Here is a 13305-nt window from a genome sequence, read left to right as displayed (position 1 = left end):
TCAGTTCCAACACAACACATTTAAACCAATTTCCACAATTTATGGAATATTGGTGGTGTTTTCATATTACTGTTGCTGCCATGTTATCAAAACATTAAGGAATTTGGAGAGACTACACAAAGTCAATACCATGATTAATTGTGTACCTGACACTATACCTGTCTCCATCCTTCATTGCTGGAGGAGGATCTATAGACCAGTCACTCTTCATGGACACACAGCTGGGCTCTGGTGAATCTGAGCTCTTCTGCTGGATTGAACTGTAACAGAACAGAGGTTACTTTTAGTTCTTAATGTTTCAGTAGATGCAGCCTTTCTGATGTGAATCCTCTGTCAGAAACTAGTGGTTGACTGATATATTGCCAAGGCCGATATATCGGCCGATATTTTACATTTTTAAAATATCGCAACGGCCAATATGTTTTCTGCTTGGCTGATAAGTTCGAGACGGGACTTTTATTTTGATGGCGCTGAGAGTGGTACCACAAGCGCGCACAGTGCTCAAAGTCTCTCTCTTGCTTACTATCGTTGTTAACACTTCTTTCTAATATGGATAGAAATCTAGCTAATAATCCGATAGAACGGTTAAACAAAGGAATTAATTTGAAAGTATTATAATGATTGCTTTTATATTAGGCCTATTAATAACAGAAAGGCAAACATTATAATACTTTGTCGTTTGCCTTCAGCATTAAGCAAATACACATTTATATAATTTAAACAATTTGCCCACTGTCATATTCATATCATTTTCACTGTGTGCTGTTTGTAAAATGAGGGTTAGCCTGGCTTCATTTGAAAAATATTATTCCCAGTGCAAACAAGCTTCCCAGAATACTGAGTGCCACATTGATTACAGTGATTACATTTTTATTAGATATTTATTTATTTGTGAAAAATACCTTGTCATCTAAAGTATAAGAACATCAAAACATTAAGAAACTGGGAGAGACCACAAGAGGTCAATACCATGAGTAATTGTGTACCTGACACTATACCTGTCTCCACCCTTCATTGCTGGAGGAGGATCTATAGACCAGTCACTCTTCATGGACACACAGCTGGGCTCTGGTGAATCTGATCTCTTCTGCTGGAGTGAACTGTAATACAGCAAACAAGAGGGCTTGGTGACATCAACTGCAAAGTAGTTTCTGTAGTGTATCAAAGTAAAAGTGGTCAGTTTTTATTTCATGTTGTCTTTAATGAGAGTACCTGCATCCTGGAGAAAAATCTCCATCTTTGGTTTTTTGAACTTGACTCATTCTGTCCTCACAGAGCTGTACTGGTGCATCTGATTATCTCCTCTACTGACTCTGACTGGAAATAACAGAAACGCTGATTCAGACACATTAAACACTATTATAACTACTGTTATAAACATGAGCCGCGTCTAAAAGGCAAAGGTGGAGGTGTTGCTTCAATTTATAACAACGTTTTCAGGATCTCTCAGAGAGCAGGCTTCAAGTATAACTCGTTTGAAGTAATGGTGCTTCATATAACATTATCCAGAGAAACAAATGTTAATGATAAATCCTCTGTTATGTTTGTACTGGCTACTGTATACAGGCCACCAGGGCACCATACAGACTTTATTAAAGAGTTTAGTGATTTTACATCCGAGTTAGTTCTGGCTGCAGATAAAGTCTTAATAGTTGGTGATTTTAATATCCATGTTGATAATGAAAACGATGCATTGGGATCAGCATTTATAGACATTCTGAACTCTATTGGTGTTAGACAACACGTTTCAGGACCTACTCATTGTCGAAATCATACTCTAGATTTAATACTGTCACATGGAATTGATGTTGATGGTGTTGAAATTATTCAGCCAAGTGATGATCAGATCATTATTTACAACACGAATTCAGGAAAAGTTGGGACGTTTTTTAAATTTTAATAAAATGAACACTAAAGGAATTTCAAATCACATGAGCCAATATTTTATTCACAATAGAACATAGATAACGTAGCAAATGTTTAAACTGAGAAATTTTACACTTTTATCCACTTAATTAGCTCATTTAAAATTTAATGCCTGCTACAGGTCTCAAAAAAGTTGGCACGGGGGCAACAAATGGCTAAAAAAGCAAGCAGTTTTGAAAAGATTCAGCTGGGAGAACATCTAGTGATTAATTAAGTTAATTGATATCAGGTCTGTAACATGATTAGCTATAAAAGCTTTGTCTTAGAGAAGCAGAGCCTCTCAGAAGTAAAGATGGGCAGAGGCTCTCCAATCTGTGAAAGACTGCGTAAAAAAATTGTGGAAAACTTTAAAAACAATGTTCCTCAACGTCAAATTGCAAAGGCTTTGCAAATCTCATCATCTACAGTGCATAACATCATCAAAAGATTCAAAGAAACTGGAGAAATCTCTGTGCGTAAGGGACAAGGCCGGAGACCTTTATTGGATGCCCGTGGTCTTCGGGCTCTCAGACGACACTGCATCACTCATCGGCATGATTGTGTCAATGACATTACTAAATGGGCCCAGGAATACTTTCAGAAACCACTGTCGGTAAACACAATCCGCCGTGCCATCAGCAGATGCCAACTAAAGCTCTATCATGCAAAAAGGAAGCCATATGTGAACATCGTCCAGAAGCGCCGTCGTGTCCTGTGGGCCAAGGCTCATTTAAAATGGACTATTTCAAATTGGAATAGTGTTTTATGGTCAGACGAGTCCAAATTTGACATTCTTGTTGGAAACCACGGACGCCGTGTCCTCCGGGCTAAAGAGGAGGGAGACCTTCCAGCATGTTATCAGCGTTCAGTTCAAAAGCCAGCATCTCTGATGGTATGGGGGTGCATAAGTGCATACGGTATGGGCAGCTTGCATGTTTTGGAAGGCTCTGTGAATGCTGAAAGGTATATAAAGGTTTTAGAGCAACATATGCTTCCCTCCAAACAACGTCTATTTCAGGGAAGGCCTTGTTTATTTCAGCAGGACAATGCAAAACCACATACTGCAGCTATAACAACAGCATGGCTTCGTCGTAGAAGAGTCCGGGTGCTAACTTGGCCTGCCTGCAGTCCAGATCTTTCACCTATAGAGAACATTTGGCGCATCATTAAACGAAAAATACGTCAAAGACGACCACGAACTCTTCAGCAGCTGGAAATCTATATAAGGCAAGAATGGGACCAAATTCCAAAGGCAAAACTCCAGCAACTCATAGCCTCAATGCCCAGACATCTTCAAACTGTTTTGAAAAGAAAAGGAGATACTACACCATGGTAAACATGCCCCGTCCCAACTATTTTGAGACCTGTAGCAGAAATCAAAATTGAAATGAGCTCATTTTGTGCATAAAATTGTAAACTTTCTCAGTTTAAACATTTACTATGTTATCTATGTTCTATTGTGAATAAAATATTGGCTCATGTGATTTGAAAGTCTTTTAGTTTTCATTTTATAAAAATTTAAAAAACGTCCCAACTTTTCCGGAATTCGGGTTGTAGTTCTGTGCAAACTTCATATAGCCAAAATTGTAAATCCTACTTCTTGTTACAAGTATGGAAGAACCATCACTTCTAACACAAAAGACTGCTTTTTAAGTTATCTTCCTGATGTATCCAAATTCCTTAGCATATCCAAAACCTCAGAACTTGATGATGTAACAGAAACTATGGACTCTCTCTTTTCTAGCACTTTAAATACAGTTGCTCCTTTACGCTTAAGCAAGGTTAAGGAAAACAGTTTGACACCATGGTATAATGAGCATATTCGCACCCTAAAGAGAGCAGCCCGAAAAATGGAGCGCAGCTGGAGGAAAACAAAACTAGAGGTATTTCGTATTGCTTGGCGGGAAAGTAACATTTCCTACAGAAAAGCATTTAAAACTGCTAGATCCGATTACTTTTCTTCTCTTTTAGAAGAAAACAAACATAACCCCAGGTATTTATTCAATACAGTGGCTAAATTAACGAAAAATAAAGCCTCAACAAGTGTTGACATTTCCCAACATCACAGCAGTAATGACTTTATGAACTACTTTACTTCTAAAATCGATACTATTAGAGATACAATTGCAACCATTCAGCTGTCAGATACAGTATCATATCACACAGTGCACTATAGACCCCCTGAGGAACAGTTCCACTCATTCTCTACTATAGGAGATGAAGAATTGTATAAACTTGTTAAATCATCTAAACCAACAACATGTATGTTAGACCCTATACCATCTAAGCTCCTAATAGAGGTGCTTCCAGAAGTCATAGATCCTCTTCTGACTATTATTAATTCCTCATTGTCATTAGGATATGTCCCCAAAACCTTCAAACTGGCTGTTATTAAGCCTCTCATCAAAAAACCACAGCTTGACCCCAAAGAACTAGTTAATTATAGACCAATCTCGAATCTCCCTTTTCTGTCCAAGATACTAGAAAAGGTGGTATCCTCACAATTATATTCCTTCTTAGAGAAAAATGGTATATGTGAGGATTTCCAGTCAGGATTTAGACCGTATCATAGTACTGAGACTGCTCTCCTTAGAGTTACAAATGATCTGCTCTTATCATCTGATCGTGGGTGTATCTCTCTATTAGTTTTATTGGATCTTAGTGCTGCGTTTGACACAACTGACCACAAAATTCTTTTGCATAGACTTGAACACTTTGTTGGCATCAGTGGAAGTGCATGGTTTAAATCGTACTTATATGACCGCCATCAGTTCGTAGCAGTGAATGAAGATGTATCCTATCGATCACAAGTGCAGTATGGAGTACCTCAAGGCTCAGTACTAGGGCCGCTACTCTTCACGCTCTATATGTTACCCTTGGGAGATATCATCAGGAAACATGGTGTTAGCTTTCACTGTTATGCTGATGATACTCAACTCTATATTTCTTCGCAGCCCGGTGAAACACACCAATTTGAAAAACTAATGGATTGCTTAGTCGATATAAAAAACTGGATGACAAGTAATTTCTTACTGCTAAATTCTGAAAAAACAGAGGTGTTAATTATAGGACCTAAAAACTCCGCTTGTAATAACCTAGAACACTGTCTAAGACTTGATGGTTGCTCTGTCAATTCTTCGTCATCAGTTAGGAACCTAGGTGTGCTATTTGATTGCAATCTTTCCTTAGAAAGCCACGTTTCTAGCATTTGTAAAACTGCATTTTTCCATCTCAAAAATATATCTAAATTACGGCCTTTGCTCTCAATGTCAAATGCAGAAATGTTAATCCATGCTTTTATGCTCTCGGTTATTCTTTCTAAATATGAATGCTGTGCAGTCCAAAATGCAGCAGCAAGAGTTCTTACTAGAACCAGGAAGTATGACCATATTAGCCCGGTCCTGTCAACACTGCACTGGCTCCCTATCAAGCATCGTATAGATTTTAAAATATTGCTTAGTATCTATAAAGCCCTGAATGGTTTAGCACCTCAGTATTTGAATGAGCTCCTTTTACATTATAATCCTCTACGTCCGCTACGTTCTCAAAACTCAGGCAATTTGATAATACCTAGAATATCAAAATCAACTGTGGGTGGCAGATCCTTTTCCTATTTGGCGCCTAAACTCTGGAATAACCTACCTAACATTGTTCGGGAGGCAGACACACTCTTGCAGTTTAAATCTAGATTAAAGACCCATCTCTTTAACCTGGCATACACATAACATACTAATATGCTTTTATTATCCAAATCCGTTAAAGGATTTTTAGGCTGCATTAATTAGGTAAACCGGAACCGGAAACACTTCCCATAACACCCTATGTACTTGCTACATCATTAGAAGAATGGCATCTACGCTAATATTTGTCTGTTTCTCTTTTGTTCCGAGGTCACCGTGGCCACCAGATCCAGTCTGTGTCCAGATCAGAGGGTCACTGCAGTCACCCGGATCCAGTATGTATCCAGACCAGATGCTGGATCAGCACCTAGAAAGGACCTCTACATCCCTGAAAGACAGCGGAGACCAGGACAACTAGAGCCCCAGATACAGATCCCCTGTAAAGACCTTGTCTCAAAGGAGCACCAGGACAAGACCACAGGAAACAGATGATTCTTCTGCACAATCTGACTTTGCTGCAGCCTGGAATTGAACTACTGGTTTCGTCTGGTCAGAGGAGAACTGGCCCCCCAACTGAGCCTGGTTTCTCCCAAGGTTTTTTTCTCCATTCTGTCACCGATGGAGTTTCGGTTCCTTGCCGCTGTCGCCTCTGGCTTGCTTAGTTGGGGACACTTCATCTACAGCGATATCGTTGACTTGATTGCAAATAAATGACACTATTTAATTGAACAGAGATGACATAACTGAATTCAATAATGAACTGCCTTTAACTATCATTTTTTCATTATTGACACTGTTTTCCTAATGAATGTTGTTCAGTTGCTTTGACGCAATGTATTTTGTTTAAAGCGCTATATAAATAAAGGTGACTTTGACTTTGACTTTGACTATCACATTAAATAAACTAGAAATTTAGCTACATGTAACGTTGAACCTGAATGTATTTATAAATGTTTTTATTGAGTAAACTGAATTTAGTCAGAGCACACCAATTTATGTAATTTGAGTAAACACCAAAGACAGAAGGCAAGGGTTAAGGTTATTAATTATGTTATTGAACAAGTCAAGTTCACCTATGATTGGAGCTGGTCTGAGCAAAGATGCTCACAAGTAGTTTCTACCATTTCCTGGTTTTGACTCCTATATTCTTGCTCCCCTACCAATAGAGTTAACTTGGTATGATCCGCTTTGCTTTCGTTGACTTTACCAACTAAAATGTGAGAATTAAGTCACACCCACAGTTTTTTCTTTTCTTTTTTCTTTTTTATTAACACAGGAAACACTAATGCTCTCGGTTATTCTTTCTAAATATGAATGCTGTGTAGTGTAGGCCTATTCTTCTGTTGTTGTTTTGTACAGATGAGTTATATTCTAGTGTTTTAGTTATAAATATTGTTTTATTTTTCATATTATTATTATACTTACTTTAAAGGATTCCTTTTTTATTTTTTCACGATGATTATTTAATTAGCATCGAGGTGGGTGAGGTTATACTGCAGGATAGATGGCGTCAGCAACATTCGATCGAAAATCACAATAACAACAACAAAAAAAAAAAACTTGATGATTGAACGATAATAATAGTCTAAGCGATGCAGTACAAAATGAGCAAAAAGCGTAGTTAGTAGTTTTAGTGATAATATTAAGGCGCGTAACCGTAAATAATCGCGAGGTCGTAACGCACTCCTAACGTTACATTAACGCACAGCACAGCTGCTCTCGCGTCGATTTTATCTGAGAAGTTTACAACGTTTCGCAAAATGTGTTTATTTACCAAATATAAACATCACACAAGCATATGCGTATCAAAAATGACCTGTTATACTCACTTTTTGTGCTAGGATAAAGTGACGCAGTTATTTTGAGGGAAATAATATGCCTCCTCTAACTGTTACTTTCACTTTGCTGGAAGAAACCATTTTAGTGCCAGAGGGCTTTTTTCAAGTCAGCATGTATGTGATGTTTTGGATGAGACTAAAGCGATATTGACGCTTCTCATAAATACAAACCGATGGGGATAACAATATACGATGGCAATCTGGCTCTATGGTACATATGGCTAACTGAGAACAGAACAAACAGCGGATACCTGGCTTATGAATATTAATTAGCAACGTCCCCAGAACACGTATCTGATTGGCTGTAAGTCCGTGGGGCTTGGCAGTGATCTTATCAAATCCCTTTTGTTGTTGCGTTCTCTCGTTTCCTCATTTTAGTATTTTTTTAAGATTCACTGAAGAAAAAAATCTGAAGAAAAGAGTGTCCACAGTCGTAATAATGTTTTTTTTCAGCACACGAACGTTTTTAGTTGACCACCTGTGCGTCTTAAAAGTAGACATGAAAATGACACTTCAACAAACAATGTTTCAACAATGTAAAAAATGACGTGATATATATCCTCCTGAGACCCAGCCCATTGACTTATGTCCACTGTAGTGGACATTTGAGTTTCATCCCTCTCATTGGAATCTTTTGTGCAAGTCTCTTAATTCCTGCTGTACTGTACAGAGGACATCCTGGGCTTTTCATTGATATGTTATTTGATTGGCTGGGAGGCCGGGAACCCCCTCAATCTTTCAATCTAAAATGGACGGCATAGGAACAAGCACATTTTATGGAAAGATAAAAGGTGAGTAAAATATTGTTTCTCTATGGTTTTGTTACTATGATAATCATATATTTTCTTGTTCATTAAGGTGTTAGGAATCATATATTTAGTTCTGATAGCAAATACATTATGTATCTTTTGAAAAATTTGCCATTTTATGAATGTCAATTATAGTGGACATCAGGACTAACTTCATGTAAATAATGACTCCACATTGTTATAGGAAACAGAACTGAAGCAGAAAGAATTCTTTACAAAATAGTCGAGGGAGATTCAGATTTAGAGTTGTCAGATGACGAGAGAGATGAGGATGAGTTTCAATCAGTGAGAGAAGACGGTGATGAAGAAGAGGAAGATGATGCAGAAGGCTCAGTTGAAGGGACAGATGGAGACACAGACACAGATACAGACAGGGATGAGCAGGAAACTAGACGCCCTCTGTGGGCCAGGAGTAATATGTATGTTTTATGCAGTTCAACAATTTTAAATTCATCTGCATTGAGTATTTAAACAGTTATTATTTATCATTTATTATTCTTTTTTTTCCTTCATATCAGATTTGCACCTGTGTTACCTGGGCTTCCTGTGTGTCAATATGACCCTACAACACATGCAGACTGGAGTCCAATTGAATATTTTTCACAATACATTGACAACAAGGTCTTTGAAGATTTGGCAACATACACAAATCAAAGAGAGCTGCAAAGCAAAGGAGTGTGTATGAACACTACGCTTCAAGAAATAAAAATCTTCTTTGACATTTCAGTCCACATGGCCTGCCTTGGCTATCCCAGAATTAAAATGTTTTGGGCCAAAAAAACTAAAGTGCCAGTCATAAGTAGCAAAATGTCTAGGGATAGATTCTTCAGGATAAGAAACTCCCTCAAGATTGTCAATGACCTGGCTGTAACAGAGGAAACAAAGAAGGCAGATATTCTTTGGAAAGTTAGGCCAATACTCGATCGTGTGCGGCAAGGCTGTCTTAGCCTGGCAAAGCCGGAAAGGGTCTGCATTGATGAGCAAATCATCCCATTCACAGGCCGTTGTCCAGTCAGGCAATATGTTCCCGGCAAGCCAAACCCTACTGGCCTAAAGGTATTTGTCCTTGCATCCCCAAATGGTCTGATGCTTGATTTTGAAGTCAACCAAATGAAGAATACCTTTACAGTCCAAAGGTTAGGAGTTGGAGCTGCAGCAGTTCTACGCATGGTTGAATCTGTTCCAACAGGAAGCCACATATTCTTCGACAGGTATTTCACAACCATAGATCTACTGGACACATTGCTGGCAAAGGGCCTTCCTGCAACTGGAACTATAATGAAGAACCGTGTCCCAAAGCTGTGCCAGCTGCCAGAAGACAAACAGTTGAAAAAAGAGGGGAGAGGAACATCAGTGTCAGTGGCCAGAAAGAGTCCTGAGCTGGCCATCACAAAATGGTTGGACAACAAACCAGTGCTCATGGCATCCACTGTACATGGGAAAGACCCGGAAGACATCTGTACCAGATGGTCCAAGAAAGAAAAGCACATGGTCCAGGTTAAAAGACCAGCAGTAATTAAGCAGTATAATGACAACATGGGTGGCGGGGATCTTTGTGATCGCATGCTTAGCTTCTATCGTATGTCAAGCAGGACCAAGAAATGGACAACGCGTGTGATCAGTCATTTCTTTGATGTTGCCATCACAAACTCCTGGATACAATACAAGTCTGACAGCAAAGCTCTGCACAGATCATCCAAGAACACACATCAGTACCTGGACTTCAAATTAGTCCTAGCTGAAGAGCTGTTGGAGAGTCCGGAACTGGATAACAGCTGTGAAGAGAGTGAGGATGAGTATGAGCCACCATCTAAAATGAGGATCCCACAACCAGAGCCATCTGTGCGCAGATTAGGAGCCATGCACATGCCTGAGATGATGGATACCAAGCATGCAGAAAGATGCAGAAATAAGGGCTGCAAGAAAAGACGTACATGAGATGTACCAAATGCAAGATGTTCCTCTGCATTACCAAAAAGAGAAATTGCTTCAAGGACTATCACCACTAACAAAGAACATACTAAGAACAAAATGAAAAGTGAAGGAAAAACTAGATTGGATTCAGTTTGACAGAAGGAAAAGAATCTCCAAAAAATCAGTTTCACATTAGTTCTATGTTCATTGTTCAAATAACACTAAAAGGATTCGAGGGGACCAATAAAAGGATATGGACATAACAAAGTGTTAAGCTGTAATAGTAAAGATATACTTGCAAAATGTAAGGAAAATGATTCAAGAATGATAAATGTGTCTATTGTATAATCAAAATGTCTGTATTCTTGGATAATAGTCAATTTACAGCCCAAAATGTATGTATTCTTAGTTAAAAAAACTTTATAATCTGGTAAAATTTGTATCTACCAAATGTGTTTGTTTTCGTACTCAAATGATCCTGTTGTCCACTACAGTGGACATGCTGTAAAACAAAAATAAAAAATAAAAATCTATCTATCTAAATTGTAGAATGTTTTTTTAACCTTAAACAGGTATGGAATCACAAAAAAATATGATTAGGTAAAAAAATATTTTCCTTGGTTCTCAGGAGGATATTAAGATTTGAGGTAATTAATTCATAATGTCTAATGCTGTGTATTTAAGAGACTGTGTGTGATGGAAATCAAACAATAAGCTATTGACTTTATAAAATACAAAATAATATAAAATAAAATGGAATAATGTTTCTGAACAAAATACTTATTTTTTTTGTAAAGACAATATGATTATTGACATTTCTGATCTGACTTTTTTCTGAAGGTTTTTTTTTTTCACTTCACTGGTTTGCATTCTATCTGCCATGTGCCTTGCGCTGCTTTATTTAACGTTATTTTTATTATATGTCTTTTTTACATTCCCTCATTTTAAATGCCTCATTTTTGTCTGTACTGTTAGTGTTATATGTATGCACCGGGGGTATGAGAGTAACGCAATTTCGATTCTCTATGTACTGCAGATGGGGAAGAATTGACAATAAAGCAGACTTGACTTGAGAACTGTCACTGTTGACTGTCACTATCTCTTCTATCACTGAAACGATCCGTTTCCAGATTATAGTTTCCATTTTAACAAAATAGAGACCATTTTGAAAAAAAAAAAAAACTATGCATGAAATACATGTTTTTGTACATCACTAGACTACAAGTTCTCATTATAACCAGCAGAGGGCGTTATTGATCTATCAAATAATTAAACAGGATTTTGCAGAATGTGAAATAAAAATGAAAGCCTGTGCTAAATGATTAAACATTAGTTGTACGTGCTTTTTCAATTTCATTTCAATGAGAGCAACTTAAAGGAATACCCCGAAATGAAAATGACCGATTACTCCCCCTCATGCCATGTGATTTTTCTTTTTTCTGCAGAACACAGAATAAGATATTTTGAAGAACACTGGACCACACTGACACTGTATAATGCATTTCTTTAAAATATTATCTCCTGTGTCCAACATAAGAATGAAATGCATTCAGGTTTGGAACATTAATTACATCTGCAACTGTATAAGTTACTGTACAGTAGCAACTGTAAAAATGAAATACCATTTTCTTTATCTAGTTGTCATTTATACCACGTGTACGGCTTTTAGCTATTTCAGTAAAAGTTGTTCAGAATCCTTAACCAGAATCGAGAAAGCATCAACATTTATTTTTAATTTCTATTATTGAATATACAGTTAAGAAAATGATCTCTAATATCATAACATTTCATAATATTACATTTCAGTATTAGTGCTTGAGGATTAAATAGACAGCTATATAGATAGACGGAGAGATGAATGGATAGATTGTAAACTTTGCCGGTATACATGTCAGTTGAGTTCATCATTTTCCTTCATGTCTGTCAACTTTTAGACGAAACAATGCGCGCTCTCGTGTTTAGTTGCTTGCGCGTTCGCGTATCACCCTCCCCACCCAGGACGCGCGAGGCTGCGTGGAGTGAGCGCTCGAGAGTAGTGTTATACAACAGACTAAAACCTCACAGGGAAACGCATATCAGCACAAGCGGAGCGGTTTTACAGTGAATCACCCATCAGCAACATGCGCTTCACCGCCACGCCTGTCTTGAACAACACAGCAAACTAGGATTCAAGGTATGACAACAAATCAAACTGTTAGATCACGCAAAACGTGAAATCCGGCTTTATCTGAGATGCGTTTTCATGCTTCAGCTTTCAGTATGATGATGCTTTCTTCTCTTTGAGATTGAAAAGTAAACGGGCAGGAGTCAAAAAGCAGGTGCAAACTGGAATAACATGAAGCTTTCAACTTATTTTGCTTTTAAATGTCAGAACATGTTTTTCAGTGGTCCTTTTGATGCAGATAACATGCACAATTGTCATATTATTATTTTTCTTAAAATATTGTTATGCATGTTTGTGTGCAGATTCTCATAGTTGCGTTTGGTCATGATGTAGGGATGTACACTGCGTTTATACAGGATTTTAGGGTATATAAGTGCATGGATATAACCATATGACTGCTGCAGAACTGTTATAGCCTAATTGTTTTTTAGTTGTGGCTTGCATATATATGCTTATGTGGGCTTCCCTTTGGTGTCTGTGACCACATGTTTGTGTTTAATCAGTGTGTTTGCTTTAAACGAAAGCAGTCCGCACAGGGGTTGATGTTATCTTTAGTATCTTCAATCCATCACAAAGCCCGTTATTATAACGTATTTTGATGGCTGTAAATGCTTGGTTACATAAACGGCACTCTTACTGTGTGACCTTATTTCACAATTGTATTATTTGTTGAATGTGATATTAATGAGACAGTGTGGTGGACAGATGTTTAAACGGTCATAATGTCACTAATGTGATAACGGGGACTTTATTGCTCGGGACCTGACGGGATGCTCCATGCAGGCGGGGTTTGCTCGGTTTTTCTTCAGATGGGGGTTTCCTTCTCCTCCCCTCCCATTTAAAACGAGCATTCATGGTTTGTTCAGTGTGGAATACTAGCTTACTATATGCCTCCTTTTTGTTTTAATACCATGCATTACATGGCACCATTACCTGACAGACATGAATGTATTCTGCATTATGAGAAGTTACACCTGACTCTGTGACAGAACAGGCTCTAAACAGCTGAGAGAGTCAGGGAGCGGCCAGCCAATGACAAACGCTCTCTACCTGTT

General features: G+C 38.0%; 2 protein-coding genes across 4 annotated transcripts in view; one reads left to right on the top strand and one right to left on the bottom strand.

Moving 5' to 3' along the window:
- LOC132123420 (NACHT, LRR and PYD domains-containing protein 12-like) overlaps positions 1 to 7427 on the bottom strand; it is a 39365-nt gene extending 31938 nt beyond the window's left edge. For all 3 annotated transcript variants that reach the window (XM_059534016.1, XM_059534017.1, XM_059534018.1), the window contains exons 1-4: positions 7351 to 7427; positions 1213 to 1311; positions 987 to 1100; positions 147 to 260 (exon numbers count right to left, since the gene is read on the bottom strand). In XM_059534016.1, coding sequence (XP_059389999.1) covers positions 147 to 260; positions 987 to 1100; positions 1213 to 1262 — 278 coding nt within the window. In that variant the 5' untranslated portion in view covers positions 1263 to 1311; positions 7351 to 7427. The remainder of the gene's footprint in view (positions 1 to 146; positions 261 to 986; positions 1101 to 1212; positions 1312 to 7350) is intronic.
- A 4704-nt stretch (positions 7428 to 12131) lies between these two features.
- Positions 12132 to 13305, top strand: part of slc8a2b (solute carrier family 8 member 2b) — an 85610-nt gene continuing 84436 nt past the window's right edge. Inside the window, exon 1 of the mRNA XM_059534004.1 lies at positions 12132 to 12259. The gene's annotated coding sequence lies outside the window, so the exon portion shown is untranslated. The remainder of the gene's footprint in view (positions 12260 to 13305) is intronic.

Source organism: Carassius carassius, chromosome 41 (genome assembly GCF_963082965.1).
Source record: "Carassius carassius chromosome 41, fCarCar2.1, whole genome shotgun sequence".
Classification (NCBI taxonomy): domain Eukaryota; kingdom Metazoa; phylum Chordata; class Actinopteri; order Cypriniformes; family Cyprinidae; genus Carassius; species Carassius carassius.
This window is presented reverse-complemented; position numbering and strand designations above follow the sequence as displayed.